The 13404-nt window shown below is 36.3% G+C and overlaps 1 protein-coding gene and 1 pseudogene across 1 annotated transcript; both read left to right on the plus strand.

Annotated features, from left to right (window-relative positions):
- The first annotated feature begins 5417 nt into the window (after positions 1-5417).
- On the plus strand, positions 5418-6463 carry LOC122138805 (annotated as a pseudogene).
- Positions 6464-8753: 2290 nt separating this feature from the next.
- LOC109098846 (transcription factor HES-5-like) lies at positions 8754-9671 on the plus strand. Its single transcript, XM_042733692.1, has 2 exons — positions 8754-8911; positions 9018-9671. The coding sequence occupies exons 1-2, from the start codon at positions 8855-8857 to the stop codon at positions 9420-9422; spliced, it is 462 nt and encodes a 153-aa protein (XP_042589626.1). The 5' UTR covers positions 8754-8854; the 3' UTR covers positions 9423-9671.
- The last annotated feature ends 3733 nt before the right edge of the window (positions 9672-13404 follow it).

Raw genomic sequence — 13404 nt, forward strand, 5'->3', positions numbered from 1 at the left:
GCACCTGATGCAAAAGTTTAGTCATTTTAGAAGTTCATGATGCATTAAGGAAAATTAACCGTGATAGTGCTGTAATTCTGTTCACACTGCTGATGACATCTTCGGTGACATCATCAAACCAGCTCGTCAAGCTCATGCATGTAAATATCCATAAGTGTGTGTTTGTCAAATCTTGAGCTTGTGTTGGGGTTTAGGATGCTAATAACACTAGAACTGTGACTCTGTTCTGCAGAATTTCCCACACACACAACAATAGAAGTGTGTCTATTCATGTGATAATGAGCCTTAATGCAGGACAGATTCCCTACAAGCTTTCTCACGCCTCTGATGCTGAAGATTTGCTCAAATAAACATATATTTTTACAGGAATCTGAAGAGGAATTTCTTAAAATGAAACATTTGATTCAGTTCTTTTCATTTTGGACTTATCACCAGTGGTTGAAGCTGAAATGGTATAAAGTTATAGCCCAATGATGTTGACCTCTGACCTTTGGTCTCTTAGTTGAGTTCTATTGTCTCTGAGGGACTCTGAGTGAGTTCTGTTTCTCACGCTCTGTTCATTCACTCAATTCAATTACACAACAATAGACATGTGTCCTACTGAAACCCACAGCAGACACACATCTCCAAATGTTTAAATGACTTAAACTGATCGAACTGGCTGTTAGTTGGTACTCTAACACAAGCAAAATGAATCAATTAGAAATCTGATACACTTTCAACGTGATTTAAATAGTTGACAATCCATTCTGTCTCTTTACAATTTTAAGATAATATAATCCATATTTTCCCAGAATAAATACGTGAAATTAAAATATTTAGATCGATTTGGATGACTAATATTTGAACAATATATATAAGTTATATATAAATATATAAGAATATATATATATATAAGAATATAAGTCACTATAGTAGAATTAATATTATTAAATTATTATTTATTCTGGTAAATATGCATATTCCATTATATTTCATGACAAAACAGAATACAACAGCAGAAAGTATATTTGACTTTTATTATTATTATTAATTTTGTATGTGTTTTGTGATGACATGATGTCACCATAAATGCAAATAAACAGGTTAAAAAAATATCACAACATCTGCATGAAGAGATCCCCAAAATATTAAACACATATCTGAACTCACATCAAATATTATTAAGCTTTACAAAAGTCATGTGACATTTACCACAAATCATTATTAACATTCCTCCACATGAGGGGTAAAACCAAAGCATAACAGAAACATTTAGCGCTTAATGTCAAGAAAATAAATCAGTTCATAAACATCCCCAGGCATCACACTCAACAGAAGTGAGTTAATTACAGTGTATGGCAGTAAAAAACACTGGAGCACCTTTATATGTGATTCTGATGAGATGAAATGTCCAACGAGTGTCAGTAGATCTCATGTGAGGTTCCCACACTGACTCTCTGTGTTCACATCAATGGAGCACAAAAGCATCCAGAGTCCTGAATGGAGCATTAGTGACACTGAAGACTTCAACCTGACGTCACCAACCATCTGGAGGGAAACGTCCTGTCAGTTCATTTCACATTTTAAATTTCATACCATTGCATAAACTGGTAAAATAATGCAAATACAGGATTACTTAAAAAAAAAAAATCCTTTAATTTTTCAGAAATGTTTTGATGCAGTATTGCAAAAATGCATACTTCTGCATTACATTTGTATGATTTAGTTTATTAATGCATTGACCAGATGTGTCATAAATAAAAATTATTATTTAAAGTTTTATTTTTTTCTGCATTGCAAATAAAACCTAAAAGGCTTCTGTGTACATCAAATCATTCAGCTGCTCATTACATATATCAAAGTGCACTGAGAACCACAGCTCCTGGGGTTTTCCACACTTGGCTCTGAATGGATGCTGACTGAACAATAGAAGTGTGTCTCTCTATCTGTTGCTCAATTATTCACACACCTGTCCGTCACATCCTCAGGGCATTTCGCTTTACTGGTCATTAGTTAGAGAATGTTGTTGATTTTTTCAATGATGAAGTTTTTTTTTGTTGCAAACTAACTTGAAGAAATGACGTCAGCTGAGTTTTTTGAGTAGTGTTGGATGGATAAATGAATATGGGAATACATTTTTTAAAAAAAAATTCTAAGTACAGTAAATAAAACTCGAAGCAATTCACAATTCATTTTATAGACAAAATAAGTGAACTGTAGGGCTTAGTAGTTTACAGTTTGTACATGTCAAGCTGTAAACAATCAGTGATTTTGAATGAGCCTGCTTTCTGACGTAAGAAATAGAAATAGAATGCACTCAAAATATAGGTGACTTTATTCTTTATCTATCGAATATAAGTGGTCACAAATAATTTAAAGCAGCAACTTTAACTAGCTATTTTAGCAACACTAAAAATGTACGCATTTTAAAGAAACCTTAAAGTTTTATGTTGGTAACTACTATCATTTTGACAGACGAAAACCCACAGTAAATGCTAACGATTAGAAAAATAAAAAAGCGTCTTTGTGAAAAAAGTGGATATTAATTCACTCATAGAATTTAAACGTATGTATGCCTTTAATAACTTCTCTCACTGCAGGACATATCTGTGTACATATACAGTAATTGTAATCAGTAGGTAAAATAGTGGTTTGGTCAACTTTTGTCCTTCACAGCTACTTCAGACACATAGCCTATAAACTAAAAATCACATGCACCAGGACATTTGGATTCTGCTAAAATCATTTAGTTTTAATTTGGTTTCTAAGCTTAAGTAGATTTTTTATTTATAAATTTTTTTAAACTGCCTATATTCAAATTTTACAAAATCAGAGGAACATATACATGCAATTAAAATCATTTATTTTATAGAAACAAACAAGAGCATATGATTACAAATCATCACAAAAATAACCAAATGATACACTGTATCTTTAAAAATGAAATAAAGGTCTTTTTTGCATGTCCTCTAAAAGAGAGCATGGTCAAACGGTTTTAAAAAACATTCAGTACATTTCTCTTCAAGAGAAAAATACAGTAAAATGTTATATCTAAATGCACAAAATGCATCCTCAGCTTGGTGGTTATCACAATAATCTACATTACAATCAATGCACAACTTCTTTTATAAGCACTATGAGCCTTTCCAAAATGTACAGTGACATTATCAGAGTCTTTTAGAGAAAAAAGTCCAGAGAGAACAAGCAAAGTGCTATTTTCTCTGAGGTAGATGTGCGAACACATAAAATCACATCAAGTGCTTGACGTGTTAACCCTTTTCATTTGCAGGTCAGTCTGTGATGGACGTTCGCTTTAAAACAATGGCATCACATCCTGATCTGGAGTGGGAGAAAGACGCAGAGTACACCTGGAGTAGCCGCTGGGGAAGATTAAAGCCTTTTTTGAGTTAAAGAAGAGCACAGTCTTCTCCATAATCTCAGATGCTGGAATACCATGCTGGAGGTGGTCTTCAAAAGAAGATTTCAGTTTCTCCACTTTGCTGAAACATTTTCTCTCCAAGCTGTAGAGTTTGCACCTGCAGTCCAGAAGAGAACATCTTTAGTGTATTTGTGAGTAAGTATAAATGAGATCAAATTTATGAAGCATGTAAAATTACACTATTGCAAATAATGCCTTTCTTACCTGGCATAGTGAACGTTATCCTGAGGGGTGACTTGCATGTAGGCAGGCATGTTTGATGCTGATGGTGAGTTTCAGGAGTTTAAAGATCTCTTTGGCTCTTCTTCAGTGGTGAAACCAAATCCCACACAAGACCCTCAATCTAGCCCATTTTTATACTAAAATGTATCTGCAGCCGGCCAATCAGAGAGCAGAGAAAAATGGAACAATAGGCTTGTCATAATTTGCATTGGTCCTTGAGCTTTTAATTGAGCTCTTTAGTGGACAGGTGGGATTTTTTTTTCTAGTGCCATCTGGAGGGTCAGCCATGGGAGAATAATTGAGGGCATGAGGATTTAGGATTTCGTTGTTATCACACTTGGATTAGAAATGGGGATTTGTGGAAATATTTACTGTATGCATTTAATTTAAATTTATAGTTGGGTGTAAAATGTTTTAAAACAAATAAAAGTATTTAAATATTTAATCCACGTTGACTTAATGTTGTCAGTGTTAAATAATAATTATAACAGTTGTATTTTATAAACAGTTTTTTTAAAGGTATAGCTTCTGAAGACATTTCATAGGGAAAAGGGAAAATTTATATCTATCTATCTATCTATCTATCTATCTATCTATCTATCTATATATATATATATATATATATATATATATATATATATATATATTCAATAATAAATAATAATATTCAATAATAATTATTAATATTATCAATAATAAATACTCATTGAAATCAAGAAAAAATACAATAGGAGTAATTTGTAAATTAGTATTTTCTTTACAATTTAGAAAATGTTGCTTTGCCAGACACTTTATAGAATACAGTCTAAACACACACACAAAAACAAAACAAAGCAAAACAAAACAAAACATCAAATAATTAAATAAATAAATGCTCACCACACATTTAGTAAGCAACTAAATACACAAAAACTGAATAGCATCCTTCAGGCTTCCCTCCAGAAACCCAGTTAGTCCAGCTCTGTGGGAACCGACACACTTCTATTGTGTGAGTGATTTAATGTGATGAATACAGAAGTGTGGGAAGCCGTGTGTCTCTGTGGCTCCACCAGCTCCAGGAGCACTGGGGAATAGTGTGATCGGGGTCCACATTATGACATGAACCAGCTGTGTGTGTGTGTGTGTGTGTGTGTGTGTCTGTGTGTTTAACAAGCCTGAGAACAGGTATAATCACAGATCTCATAGATAAGTTGCTTCAGAATATCATGTTACATTGACCTAAAATACTGTTTCATTACAGCATTTCAACTGATTTTAATCTGTAGCTGCATGTGCTGGTTTTATTCATGAGCAGTCAAGCTGTAAAAGAACTATGTAAATACACACCTGAAAGAATATATGCATTTAAATAATTTTTAAAAGGGCATTGCTTTGTACATTTTTATGGTTGATAACACTGATGTGTTGTTGTTGCTGTTTTTCTAAATGCATGCTGTGTTCTCTTTTAGAAAATCTTTTAGAATCTCAGTATGGCACATGTTTGGTTATGACATTGATAAAGTGACACTGATGAGAATATGAGCTCTCAGAACTTTCCCAGATTCACCCTCCACCTGCTCCTTTGAGCCCCTGATGGAGGATCATTGAGCATGTGGCGGTCCACATCCCTCATTGTCTGTTTGAGCTCTTCTATTGGCTCTAAACTGTGAGAAACTCCAACAAGCTCAAGCCTCACACATTCATATGGAGATTTGGGAGTATAAATAGAGGAGCTGCAGCCAGTGCAAATCAGACTCACTCTGAACAGAGAGATCTACAGCACAGAGATCCAGACATGACACCTACAATCATCTCAAAGGAGCAGCTCCCTCTCAACAACAAGGTACATTCACATCCTACTTACAGCAGCATTACTGCAGCAGCTTTCACTGCTCTTCTAAATCATTGTCTTATTTGAAGGACACTTTCCTAATGCTTTTCTGTCTTCATTTGCAGCTGAGAAAGTAAGGCCAAGGGTGGAGAAGATGCACAGAGATCGTATCAACAGCAGCATCGAGCAGCTCAAGTGTCTTCTGGGTCCAGAGTTCCTCAAACAGCAGCCTGATTCCAAGCTGGAGAAAGCAGATATCCTGGAGATGACGCTCAACTTCCTGCAGTTCACATGCTGTCAGTCAAGGCTTCTCCAGGTGTGTACAAAGATGAGATGAAGACAGAGAGCCAGAGAAGACTGATGAAGCACTTCCAGAAGCTGCAGACATCATGTGAGCAGAACTGGAGGGAAAGTGTCCTGCCAGACCAGAACTCCTTCAACATAGAGATGAATATCAACAAGAGCGTCATCTGGAGACCTTGGTAGAGCCTTAAAGACTCAGACTGAACGTCTACACTACACTCAGTGGACTATAATTTTTAAATTTTTCCTTTTTGCTTATTAAATTCCAGTTTGGAATTTATGTTAGTGAAGACTTGGCTTCACTTTAATCTACATTAGATGTAATGCGCTTGAATGTATAATGTGCAAGTCATGTATTTAGCTGAGTACTTCCAACTTCATGTGCTTCAACGAATCACAACATGTTTTTAAAAACATTTCTGTTTATAGAAAGAATGAAATTACCATCTATTTTAATGGGCTACCTGCTTATTATAAGTGATCTCAAATTGTGCTTCACATTGAAGCTAGATTTCATTTTAACCTCATAATGAGTAAATTGTTATTTCTCATTGTTTGAGCATGTTTGGACAAATCTTGTCAGATTATAAAGTTTTAAACAGTTCCCTTTTGGAACAAGTATGTTACTCATTCCTTTCATAAAGGCATGTATTGTGATGAAAACTGTTAGGTTTTCAATGACTCACTTGTATTGTATCAATATATATATATATATATATATATATATATATATATATATATGTGTGTGTGTGTGTGTGTGTGTGTGTGTGTGTGTGTGTGTGTGTGTGTGTGTGTGTGTGTGTGTGTGTATTTGACATTGCATGTGTAATGTGCAAAACATCTGTTTTCTCATTAGAGAGCTAATAAATTAAATTGCTCTTCAATCACCTTTTGCTTTTCATTTTATGAGCAGGACATGTTTAACATAATAAATGTTTAATATACTGGTTAAATACCAGTTACACGTTAAAACAAGTTGGATTAAATAACAAAAACGCCTTTACAAAAGGCATGGTTAAACTCAAATTACACGATTTTCTCGTTAAGTTATGCTTACCACAAACTGTATACATTTCTCTAACTAGATTAAATCGAAAAGAACATGCAAATGTTACATTAAAAAGCAACAAAGTGCATACGCTTAAACCAACGTTATGTCAAGCAGACAGTCTCTAAATTAATTGTTCTTCCACGGTCTCCATAACGGCACTCTGGACGATGACCGTTTCGGTGATCTGCGCACCAGTCCACGCGCCGTGGAGGCCATTAAGTGCCTCTGATTGGTCCTTTGCAGCACGTAGAATCGTTTGATCGCCTCTCTGTCGTGGGGCGTCAGGTGCGCGTGCAGAGACACGTGTCGCAGCGTCTCCTGTAAGCACTGCGAGAATCCGCGCGCGTAGCTGGAATTGGCGCGTTGTTTTAAAATCAACGGTCATCTCCAGAATACCGGCTTTGTCAGGTCTGCCAAACTGCAGCTCGAAGGCGGACATTGGTGTAGTTTTTTGAAATAACTCTCTCAGATGTTCGACACTGCGGTTGATTCTGTCTTTCAGCGTTCTTTCCACAAGAATCTTTCGAAACTGCGCAGAAAGAAGAGAAAAACAGTAAGTTTGACAGTGATTTATGAGGTAAAATGGAGATCAGAAAGGTCATATTACACTTACTTTGTGGTTCTCAGGACACGATATGTTCTCACGGCTTTGGTATTGACTGACCGGTGCCATTTTGTCATAATTTAATAATAATAATAATAATAAAATCCTCTCCTGGTAATATACGGATGAATTTGAGGGGTTCGCTGTATTTATAGCTGAGGTAAGAGTTATTACACACTGCCAGCCAATCAGAGACGAGCGCGAGGCGCGGGCTTTAAACTGGAGACGAGGTTTTACGGCACACGAGCTTCCTTCCTCTCCCGCTGTGGGACAACACTGTCACGGGCCACTAAAAGTGTGCCTGACACCCGCTTAGAAGTCAAGTAGTGCTGACAAGACCAACAAGTCGGTGTGAGGCAATAAAACGACTCAGACACGCTTCAGACAGATAGGCTTTGATCCTGAGGTGTTATCGCTGCAGTAAGAACGGACTTTCCCAGCCTCAGGTTCCAGTTTATTGTGCTGGTCTGTGTTATAGAGGAATGCTGATTTTTTCAAAGTGAATTTTGGATGTGATTTTAACAATGTAATCTATTCATGCTTGAGTTCATTTAATGTTTACATTTCTGTTTACATTTCTTTTTTTCTTCTGAAACTTTTAATGCCACATTTCAGTTTGACTTAAAGAGAATGTGGTCTTCCTGATAGAAATCATTGAAATAATCTGATTAATAGCCACATCAAAACATTTATTAGTAACAGTTGTTATTTACTTATGTATTTATCATTATTATTATTATTAGTCTTGTTTATTTATTTATTAATATTTTTAATAAATAGTCTACATTGACTTGGGGAATAGTATAATAACTCCTGTAATAATATGAATATTTCTCCTTTTTCTTTTTTTTTTTTATTAGTTTCACAAAAAATGTTACATTATGAATATTTACAAAAGTATTAAAATTATTAATATATTTTGAAGCTTTTAAAAGAGTTTTTAACAAAGTATGGATCCATATTTAGTCTTAAGGTTTTTACTTACTTAAACATCACTTTTGAATGACCAGCTTTTTGAAAAAGCGTGCTCTCACTATGATTATGGGCAGAATATTTAGATAATATTTAATTCCCAGCACTGGATTGTGTTAGTCAAGAAAATGTTTGCATCCCGTGTAGATTGAAAAGTGCATGCAAATCTTTAGTTTCATCACATGTTTATATCATTAAACACTTAGTTTGGTTATTGAAAGAATGATTGACTTATTGATAAATTGGAACTAGATAAGGTAAATGCAAGTCCTGTGGGATATGTACTGCCAGTGTTTGATTTGATTTGTGGAGGACGCCTCACCCACTGGCCTCTGAGTGTGGGAAAGCTAATCCTGACTGGGACTCATGTCTTTGTAATGCTAATGAGCTCCTATAAATAGAGGAGCGCGACCCTCATTCCCAACACAACTGACTCGCTCTCCTCAGAGAAACTTCTCTCAATCTAAAAGAATGGCTCCAACCTACATGACTGACTACTCTAAACTTTCCAACAAGGAAAAGCATAAAGTAAGTATTTTTGACACTTGAAACGCAATTGTTTCTCAACATCTCTCTTTTGTTCTGCTATGAATTTTGAAGCAATCAACTAACCGATTGTCTCCTTCCTTAACAGTTGAGAAAACCAGTGGTGGAAAAGATGCGCCGAGATCGCATCAACAACTGCATCGAGCAGCTCAAATCCATGCTGGAGAAGGAATTCCACCAGCAGGATCCAAACACCAAGCTGGAGAAAGCCGACATCCTGGAGATGACGGTGGTTTTTCTGAAACAGCAGCTGCAGCCCAAGACCTCGGCTTCACAGAAAGCCCACTTTGACGGCTATTCCCAGTGTTGGAGGGAGACCATGAGCTTCTTATCTGGAAACACCAAGGTGGACGCTGTACGTCAGCATCTGAACCGCTGTCAAGAAGCCCAGAGATCATCTAAAGACCTCGCTCACGTGTCTCCAGCTTCCCATCAGCCCATCAAGGTGAAGCAGGAACCGTGTGCTCACAGACCTCTCTGGAGACCCTGGTAGATGATGAAAGACTTCCACAGAAAAACTAGATGGTGGTTTTACCATCTCTTATGTTGTAGGAGATGCTTCCTTTTCTATGTTAATTTTAATTTGTCATTTTTTTCCTATGATCTGTGTTAAAACTGGGGGCAGTTGTGGCCTAATGGATAGGGAGTCAGACTTGTAACCCGAAGGTTGCGGGTTTGAATATCATGTCCGGCAGGGATTGTAGGTGGGGGGAAGTGAATGACCAGCGCTCTCTCCACCCTCAATACCACGACGCTGAACCCCCAACTGCTCCCCGGGAGCCTCAGCATTGGCTGCCCACAGCTCCAGGTGTGTGTGTTCACTACTGTGTGCACTTGGATGGGTTAAATGTAGAGCACAAATTCCAAGTAGGGGAGACCTTACTTGGCCATAGGTCACTTCACTTTCACTTAATTTCTTTTGAAAGAATGTTTGTGACACTTCTACTTAGTTTATGGATGGAAATGGGTTTCACAATGTGAAAGTCAAATTTTCTACAGGTGACCACATTATATTATTTTTATATAATAACAATAATAATATTTAATATATAACAATATTATTATTATTATATTATTATTGTAACACCTCTGTAGTTTTCCTCATGGATGGACAGAAACTTCGCATTGAAGAGTCAATGAATATATGTTTAACTCCTGTGGAGTCAAAGACAAAGTAAATATTTGCAATGCTTGATATGCAAATGTTATAGTTTCTTCTTATGAAGGATGTAAATGTTCAAATTTTTTTCTAATATATAGTGACATACTGTATGTTATTTGTGCAAACATAGTCACATACAAATAAACACTCTTTGAATATAATCAGTGCTGCTTTCCTCATTATTAATCAAAACAAATGTTTTGTACTGCATGTTCTTAATAGACCTTTGAAATTTAAACAGTGTTTTCAAAAAACCACCACCATACTTGTCAAATTCTCAAGTGGTCTCAATTTCAGCTAATGGGAGTCCATTTACACTTAATGGTCAAAGAATAACCCAAAATGGTTACAAAAAGTCCTTGTGTAAGCATTTACATTTATGCATTTAGCAGATGCTTTTATCTGAATGGGGCACTGTAATCTTTTAAAAGTTAAAGTATGTACCTTCAGGTACTAATATGTACATTTTAGGCATTAGTATGTATCTTTAAGGTACTAATATGGACCCTTTAGGGGTTGAAAAAAGTACAGAAGTGTACCTTATAATAATAATAATAATAAAAATTCCTTACATTTGTGTAGCACTTTACATAGAAGGGGGCAATCTCCTCAACCACCACCAGTGTGCAGCATCCACCTGGATGATGCGATGGCAGTCATATTGCGCCAGAACACCCACCACACACCAGCTTATTGGTGGAGAGGAGACAGAGTGATGAAGCCAATCAGTGTATGGGGATGGTTAGGAGGCCATGATGGTCAGAGGCCAATGGGCGAATTTGGCCAGGATGCCGGGGTTACACCCCTACGGGATTTTTAATGACCACAGAGAGTCAGGACCTCGGTTTAATATCTCATCTGAAAGACTGTGTTTTTTGTCAGTATAGTGTCCCCATCACTACACTGAGGCGTTAGGACCCACACAGACCACAGGGTGAGCACCACCTGCTGGCCTCACTAACACTTCTTCCAGCAGCACCTAGTTTTCCCAGGAGGTCTCCCATCCAGGTATTGACCAGGCTCAACCCTGCTTAGCTTCAGTGGGCAACCAGTCTTGGGCTGCAGGGTGATATGGCTGCTGGCCTTTTGAAAAGGTTCTGCCAGTGACAACTTTTGTACCTTTTTTCTGAGAGTGTATACATTTTAAAAGTGTGCAAAAAGCCTTTTTGCATAACGGTTTTATTTTATTTTTATTTTTTGGAAATAATGAAAAATGCATTATCCCTAACACTACATGTTGGCCTATTAAATGAGCATAAAACCACATGCCAGCTGATATAACTTTAGAAATATCTATATTTGTCCCATGTGTTGTCAGTTTTAATATCTGCATGCCTCTTAAATGGTTTTTAAGTCGTGATAAATGGCATGTATTTAACTAGACTTAGTCGAGTTTGAGCATGACTAGAGTTGAGTGTGTGAGAAAGAGCACAGGGGCTTAATATTCGTGTTTGTACTTTAAAACCCTTGATAACAGGCGCTGTGTGCTGTCAGGTCTGGTTTTATCAGACAGCTGGTGTGGGTGACGGGGCGGGGGTGCTTTGCCCATCATGTGTGGGGCCGGCCTCTCCCAGGATTTCCCACACCCGTGACTCTGGCTCACGTTTCAGATCCGACATGAAGGAAGTGTGCCGTGCTAAATCATCCATTACGTATGGTGGTGTGAATCCTGACCCGTCCCTTCTATTGCCCCAATTCAAACCTGAGCCCCCTGGGAAACAGCTATCCACTTGTTGTTTGAGTCTACTTGTTGCAAACCTGAAGTGGCATATTGTTACGGGTCATGTGAATTGTTAAAGTTCTTTATATTTTAAAAACTGTTTTCCACAATATGGAAATGTGGCTTCAAAACAATTGATACTAAAAACAAGACAAACATTAAAAAAACAAGAAGATACAGTATAATTAAAACCATTAAAAGGAATAAAAAATAAAAATACAAAAAGGAAAAATAACCATGAGATATGCATTAATTAATATTCCATTTAAAATACTTAATTTAAATAATTAATTTAGGTGTAAAATTAAAAGCAGTTGGTGTAGAAACAATTTTCACTCAGAAACTGCTAGTAGATTTCACAATTGATTTACAAAGAAAAATAATTAAACATGATTTTTTTAAAGTAGAAAGACTGTCATTTTTACAAATATTTTTTTACAGTGTATAAAATAACACAAAAATTAGAAGACTAAAGAAATAAATAACAATAAAATAAAATTATATATATAGTTTATACAGTTAAATTGCAATTATGAACTTTTGTAACTGATGTAATTTCCTTTTATGTCATTTGATCATTTTGATATTTACATGCAGTTATACTTCAATCTGCCAAAAAAAAAAAAAAATCACCTAATTCATTACACAATTATTTACTGAGATTTGAGGTTGGGTAAAAGTATTTCAAAAGTATTTCAAGTGCTGACACACTTTTCACGCCGCATGCACTGAAGGTGGCATGCATTTTATGGGACTTTAGGGCAAATACAGTAGACGTCAGGATGGCCTGTGCCTCTGCTGAATTTACAGCAGCGGGAAGCCTTTGGTTTCTGGGTGTGAGGCAGTGGAGACGGCACACCTCTACTGAACACACACACATACACGTACACAAAAAGTGGCTGTTAGATCTCCTTTCAGGACCCCCCTCCTCCTTCTCCTCCTCCTCCTCTCATCCTTTCCAGGTCCAAGCTGCTGATGTTATCAAGTGTTAGAGACAGCTATGTGATTGGCCCGTGAGTGTGGGAAAGCGTCAGACGCTTCAGACCCATGCAGACAAAGGGTTGTAAATGGAACGTGCTTGTGTGTCATCAGTCCCAACGCCAGCATTACGTTTCTTTGCGAGTGATTCAATAATGTTAGCAGAAAAACCCTGGTGGGCTAACCTCTAATTTCTTTTTCTTTTTTTCATTAATGACAAAAAAATTTTGTCTATGGATACGCATGTCTTATAATATAACAGAAATGTTACTATTATAATCTAAAACAATATGTTGAATAAAAATGCAGCATTCTTGCATAAATAAAAGTTTTACTCTTTTAAACTGAAAACACTTTAAATACTTAAAACTAAAAATAAATTGTGTTTATAAGTTTGGAGGTCAGCACTCCAAAAAATTGTTACCAAATTAGACTTTCGACATGAAACTGAACAGTTATTTAATATTTAATCCTAAATTAAAGTTAAACTCAGAATATCTCAGAGTTAATGACAGTGTTATTTAAGTATCGCTGAGATGCTTAATATTTGGAATTATATAATTAATTATTATTTGTGTATTTTGCGTTTTTTTTTTTATTTTAGTTATATTATTT

Source organism: Cyprinus carpio, chromosome B11 (genome assembly GCF_018340385.1).
Source record: "Cyprinus carpio isolate SPL01 chromosome B11, ASM1834038v1, whole genome shotgun sequence".
Classification (NCBI taxonomy): Eukaryota; Metazoa; Chordata; class Actinopteri; order Cypriniformes; family Cyprinidae; genus Cyprinus; species Cyprinus carpio.